This window comes from Macrobrachium rosenbergii, chromosome 6, assembly GCF_040412425.1.
Source record: "Macrobrachium rosenbergii isolate ZJJX-2024 chromosome 6, ASM4041242v1, whole genome shotgun sequence".
Lineage (NCBI taxonomy): Eukaryota > Metazoa > Arthropoda > Malacostraca > Decapoda > Palaemonidae > Macrobrachium > Macrobrachium rosenbergii.
Window position 1 is genome coordinate 30856829 of NC_089746.1, and position 7183 is coordinate 30864011.

The 7183-nt window shown below is 37.1% G+C and overlaps 1 protein-coding gene across 6 annotated transcripts in view; it reads right to left on the minus strand.

The window, feature by feature from the left end:
- Positions 1-4819: 4819 nt before the first annotated feature.
- The window catches only part of LOC136839420 (voltage-dependent calcium channel subunit alpha-2/delta-1-like), a 195360-nt gene continuing 192996 nt past the window's right edge, over positions 4820-7183 (minus strand). For all 6 annotated transcript variants that reach the window (XM_067105436.1, XM_067105434.1, XM_067105433.1 and 3 more), the window contains 3 exons: positions 6387-6549; positions 5327-5518; positions 4820-4997 (listed from right to left, as the gene is read on the minus strand). In XM_067105436.1, coding sequence (XP_066961537.1) covers positions 4884-4997; positions 5327-5518; positions 6387-6549 — 469 coding nt within the window. In that variant the 3' untranslated portion in view covers positions 4820-4883. The remainder of the gene's footprint in view (positions 4998-5326; positions 5519-6386; positions 6550-7183) is intronic.

Genomic DNA, 7183 nt, shown 5'->3' on the forward strand with positions numbered 1-7183 from the left:
ATATATATATATATATATATAATATATAATATATATATATATATATATATATATATATATATATATATATATATATATATATATATATATATATATATATATATATATATTCAGAAAACCTGAATTCACACATGACATTTATCATGAAAGCACCCATTGACATTCAAGGAAAATCTCTAAAATGAAATGAACAGAAGCAACAGTTAATTGCCTCTAGAAGTGAGCGAACCCAAAGGAATGAAATATTATATTCAGCACAGACCCCCACCCCACCAACAACCCCAAAAGGTCCATGCTTTAACTACTATTAGCGAAACTATATTTTCTTTATTCCATTCATTGGTCAGATTTGAATCTATCATTTTATGATTCTACTTTCGTGTTTTTCCGGAACTTAATCAAGAGAGTATATGGTTTTCATCACTACATTTAGCAAATGGCCAATGTTCAAATTTTACGATCACACAAGATAACTAACACTAGTCAGGAGAGAGTAATTATGCTAATGGACAGAAGATAGACTTTATCTATCACAGTGAGATCTAGTATGGGGACCCCCACTACAGTAGTAAGTAGTTCAATAACAAGGCTACGTAATATAGAAAGAACAGCTACACTTTGCATTTTTTCGTCTTTTTTGTTTGTTCATCTGTTATCTGAGAACTACAACAGTACCTACAACACCTTCAACAACACTACAACCAGCTAGATGTAACCGGCAGATCTATGAGTGTAGTATCTCTTCTACAAGAGTGGAAATCTACGTAATTCACGTTACGGCAAACGAAGCCTTTTAACTTCAACATGAGCAACTGAAAGATATCATCTACCTCTACTTGAATCATAAATAGTTAATTAATAACCGAGGAAGACACTTATATGCATTTTCAATCTTCACCTTTCATGATGGCCGACCCGGAAATCGTGCGTATAAAAATATTTTTGTCATTGAGGGCAGATATTTTTCTACTTCACAATAATACTACCCATAACACCTTCAGTGTTTTCGTATGTACTTTTGCGGCAAGTAAGCAAAATGCCATTTCTTATGGGTAAATATTCATTGCGTACAGAAGAGGTTCATTTCTATAACATGAAATTTATATCACGTCAAAATATGATTTCAAGCACGCAAGGTGCATGTGTGGTAGACAACTCTACTTCTATTTTGTGGAATTTCGATGAAGTAAAAAAATAAAGCTCACCGAGACAACGAGCTTTTGTGAATGCAAAAACTGAATGAGTTTCTAGATTTTTTGTTTTGTTATGCCATTCTTTAAATCTTTCCTTGACTGATTTAACGACTTTTTCTTATGTATATTATAACTTTGGTACAAAAAGTGATGTCAAAATCTTTGCAGTTGGACATTAAATTTTGGTACTTGTAATTGAGAATCAAAAGACCACAGCAACCGGTAAATGTAATTCTCTACAATTCATTAACCTATTTTATGGATTTTTTCTGAAACGACCTACTCAGACTTATTTGCATGAGAAGGTAGGTCATTTCAAGCAGTTTGCTTAGCAAGACACCAACTAATATATATATATATATATATATATATATATATATATATATATATATATATATATATATATATATATATATATATATATATGTGTGTGTGTGTGTGTGTGTTATATTAGGCCGGGCACTCTCTTTCGATGTCGACGCACGATACGATGGGGGTGGGAGGAAACTCCAAAAAGACGACTGCTAAATCACATGACTGTTTTGCGAAATGAGTCACAAGTTAGCAGCGGAGCCGTCGGGGCATGTTGAGGAACTTTAGGCAATCTCTCATGACGAATTTTACGCTCTTGGCCTCTGAGCCGTAAAAGCTCAAGAGACAAAGCCAAAAGAAGAAACTGTTTGAGTCCAATTCTCTTAAAACACCCAACACGATCTACTGGTCGAGGAAAACTAGTTCGGAACCGCTTTATGGAAAATTTCAGTAACCTAGGTTACTTGAATTTGTACACGTATAAATTGTAAAAAACCTGGAAAATGGGGATGCTTGGCCAAACTAATTTTAAGGAATATGCCGCAAATTTTCACTTCTAATTTACAAGCAATTTATGTTCACCGCGTATATGCATAATTTTCGCAGCACGGAAAGAACGTAATTGAGTGAACGTTCTTAAGAAGGTGCAAGGTTTTAGTACTTTGCGGAGGTGGAATGATTGGCTGATTTTCCAGTAATACTATTAAAAAAATTAAGCTAGACATAGTATGCCTATATAAGTTTCTAATTACTCTATCTATAATAGGATTACAGTCCGTTAGTCCGAAGGCCCGATAGTCCGAAGGTCCGATAGTCGTAGGTCTAAGCCGGCATTCCGAGGCAAGCGCCCCCACCCCGCCTGATTAATCCCCTGCCTCCATGGCTAATACGGCAAAATTGTAACCAGTAAACACCCCTAGGGTACGTTATGTTGGTATTTTTATGGGTGTTTTACTGGTTACAATTGTGCCGTATTAGCTATGGAGGGGTGGGGGGCTGATTACAGTCCGTCGAACTATCGGGCCTTCTGACTTTCGGGCTATCGGATCTTCGGACTATCGGGCCTGCTGACTTTCGGACTATCGGACCTTCGGACTATCGGGCCTTCGGACTATAGGGCGGTCACCCTATAATAGCTGCAGTATGTTCCTTTTATTATAAACTAAATTTTCCTGTCTACAACAATATATAATGACTGTTTACTGTGTGGGTATCAACAAACAGAAGAACTTCCATCGTGATGGATATTGAAGGGTACAGTGTTTCCTAGTCATGATATGCATCTCCTCCACTGCCTGGTTTAGAGATGAAGTTTTGTTTATTTTCCTGGTAACCATCTCTCCTATTGCACTGAGGAACGTCTCTTCAAGCTTCTCAATTGGTGGATGATAAGAGCATTCCTCTGGTGCATTTTTGAATATTCTTTGATTCTTTGCACAAACATGGTTGAGATTTACACATCTCCAAGAACGCTGTCCAGACTTATTTATCCACCACGTTTGACATTTCAAATTGCACTTGAGCGAACTTTTCACTAACAAAATTAACGGCCCTTCTGATTTCATCAACGACTCCACTCACGCGCTAACTGTCAATTCTGAACAAGACATGTTTAACGGTCTTGTTGGAGCATTAATTGTCCACTCTGACTTCATAGGCCAGTTCTATCGACCCTGCTGACAGCCGGCCTTGATCACATCAGGCCTGACAGAAAACTCACCTGGCTCACCTTCATATATTCTTTAACACCCTCCCCTCTACCCCCGGCCTACTCTGGTCGCAAACAGTGGTTCTCAAACTTCTTTGGCCCACGCAACCTTTCACCATATTTCGGAATTTCATTCCGCCCCTTTCCAAAATTGTCTGCCTCAAAAGGTACATTCCAAATAATATGCAACAAAACACCAACACAAACACACAAGCTAGCAGAGAGAAAGTCCAGCGTGACCTCTCAGTAGTGCGGACCGATGCACATTGCGTTTTGAGTGGTCCTAGAGCCAGCCTGAGCCTGCCAATCTGTGGTCACAATTCCCCCCTGGTTGAGAACCACTGTACAACGAGATCGAACGCGAGTACCCGGCCTCAGACCCGGTCTGTGTTTGAAAAGGCAAGATCCAACTACGCAGACTATCGGAAAGTCGTTCCCTTCTTTATCAACGACTTCCATAATATGTACATAATATACGGTTAGCCTATATATAGATTTTCTACACTGACTTAAATATTTGGATTTGATCAGGGCCCTCTGCGTCATCCCATACACAATCAGCTCATTGATGATTAGATATACCGTCATCTCTCCTATTCGAAACAAGCGAAATGCATAGCTCAAAAGTCAATTAATTTTTTGCCTTACCCATTTGTATATAACGATACTCATGTATATTCAAAAGACTCACAATGTTTTAGCATCGTGTGGTGCAGAAACGAATAACAAAAATCCCTAACGAATTACGAATGTAAGAATGTAATTCAAATGCCATCAAGTATATTCCAAATATAAAACATTAAAATTTAAATCTCTCTGCGACAAAAGCGTGATGTTAAACGTCAGACTTTTGCATCTTTTCAAAACCAGATCAAAATGTTCGAACTAATCTTATACACTGAGCGCTGTGAGCAAAGTATTAGCCACCATTTAGGCATTTAACTGCAGGAAAATGACTAGCTTACGCAAAATCAATATCTCACGCAAAACATTGTAATAAAATCAAGGAAGTTGCGAGTCAACTGTATGTGCATTTGCATGTATATACTGTACACTATATGCAGCCACTTATACATATTTACACTATATATACGAGTGTGTATATATATAAATATATATACATATACATATATATATTATACATATATTATATATGTATATATGTTTATATATATACACATATATATACATATATTATATATATATATATATATATATATATATATATATATATATATATATATATATATATATATATATATTCATTTATCTATTTTTTTCATATTATCTGAGATATCATTAAAAGACCAATATACTATTTGTACCTCACTGGAAACAAACGTTAGAGGGAATGTCTTTTGAGAATGGTAAATCACATTTTTTTTTTAAATGTTTGTAAAATGTTTTTAGGTGATCATTTCTTTCTCTCTCTCTCTCTGTTCCTTTTGCGCATAAGCTCTACTCCACTGAATACGCACCAAAAACAGAATCCCACCGACGTCAATAACGTTCCTGATAGAAATGATAACCTGAAAAATACAATCAACAGACGTATTTACAAATCTCCTAGAAAACATATAACGCACATCAAGAATAATCTGTCCTCTTTTTATATTAACTTTTGAGTAATCAGTGCTAAGGCTCAACATTTATTGTGCAGAACGGTTAACTTAATGTTCAAGACCCATGTGAAGAAGCATCCTGCACATCCCTAGGGCTGTCAACATTAACGCCAGGGAGCTTTGCAACTGGCGGGGGCATCCGCTACAGCCTAGTTTGCCAGCCTGCAATGGAAGAATTGAATGAAATTAGTAACACGGTTTTTTGCATTACCTTTAAATGAACACCACTGCAGAAAGGAAGACTGATTGGTTTTGGTCTGTTAAACAACGGTTGTTACCACAATTCAGACTGTCTACAGGAGAGAGTCAGTTGGTAGATTTTCCGCATAAGTGTCAATTATTGAATGTAAGCATGAACCTGGAGACTGCTGAAAGCAAAATTAATACGAAATGTGAAACTCTGCTTTAATTGGGCTCGAGTTAAAGCAAAAATCTTACAGTAAAAGGAAAAGTGGGCATGCGTATGTCAAAAGTCACACTTCGGAACTAACCGTTGAATTTCCCATGAGGCATGTAGGCGGCCTTTCTCTGAATCTATCCTGGTAGGAGCAAGGGTCAACGCTAGTTACCCTTTGTGGCACAATACTCGGCAAATTAGATTGCACGCCACATTCCGGGCTGCCATCGCCGATGTCGATGGCGACCAGGAGGGCGTTGATGGATTCCAGACGAGTAGCTCTAAACTGCAATATACAAAGTCAACATCAGCAGGATGCATATCGTGAGAGAATTTTAAAAACTTGTGCTTGAGGTACAAACGAACTTATATGTAAAAGCGCATGTACACGCGAGCGTATATTGACAAGCGTGTAAAATGTACGCATGTAAAAACCGTAACCTGGTGAAACTTATTCTCGGTGCGTCTGAGAGATGTCATGACTAATGCTTTAGCTTTCTTCCAGGGTGAATGAGCGTTTTTGTTTACACATAAAAAAAATTCATATTGTGAATTTCATATAAGTTTGAGGAACGAATTTAATTTCCATAGTCGATATGTGATTGTTTGTACACACCCAGAATATAAACTGTGACTGTCAAGTGAATTAGAGCACATTTCATGGTCACTGCGTACTCCCAACATTGGGCATTTAAGAGATGCCGGACTTCTCCATCAGGGATGGGCACTATGCTATATCTTCTCGTACCATCTACCTATTTAGGTTCAAGCAAGGTTCAAGGCTAAGCAGTAACCATGGAAAGCCCTTCTCTTTTTCAATATCCAGTTAGAATACCAAGATGAATAGTTTAATACTGAACTTTATAATCAGTTAGTAAAATAACCAGCCAATAATTCCACAATTAAATAACTTTGAAACATTGCTGCTCTCCCTCGATAAAAATACTTATTGGTCAAACACTACTATTTAATGGGTGCACCATCTATATAGGTTACATTTACGTCTGTGAAAATACATATATAAAATGTTTCACAATAAAAGTGGTGCATTTCGACAGTAAAATAATCAGAAAATAAAAAAAAGGACAGCAGGTAAAAATACGCACTGGCAAGTGCTCAAGATGTTTGTTTACTGCGACGTTACCACAACTCACCTCGGCAGTGTAGTTGCTGCATTTCATGAAATCCGTGAAAGTGTTCGTTTCCCCGAAGTAATAGATGGTTTTCTCCATAATACATGACTCCTGATCGCCAATCCGGGTCATGCCCCATTCCGAAAAGGCCTCGCTTCGAGGCGTTAGTAGAGCCAGCACCCCACTGCATGAGAGGGAAGATTCATAATCCATATAAACGTTATTCAAAATGCCGTGTAACAATATTCTAAGCAATGAACAAGATGTAGTATTGCTTCAGCACAATGAACATGGCGGTAGAAAAAAATGAAAATGTGCATATCCTGTAACTGAATCAAAATATGACATCCTGCTGCAAAAGAATGAAGACTCAGAACGGATTCCTCACAGGCAACTAATACTGCATATCAAGACGTTAAAATGAGTAGTAGTAATGCTTAAACAATGAATATCTGGAATAAGGACAGGAATAAGTAGGCAGCCTATAATTATCTCTTTAGAAAAATCTGGTTTTGCTATGTGACAATATCTGACTCCATGAAATATGACTAGCTATTAAAGTTCAATGTCCAGTGTTGTGTAAATCGAGCAGAGGATACCAGGATATAACTTCTGAATATCTATGATGCGATATATGCTAATGAAAATGAAGTGCTATTCCAAAGACATTATCGAGAGTATTATCTATTTCTCATGAATTACCATGTTGCAATAGACAGTGATGCAAAGCATCGTAAATGTTCAAAGAATGCTAGGTAGAAATGGAGTGAAACTGCATATTTATACGTGAACTTTTTTTTTTTTTTTCTTCGTTTTAA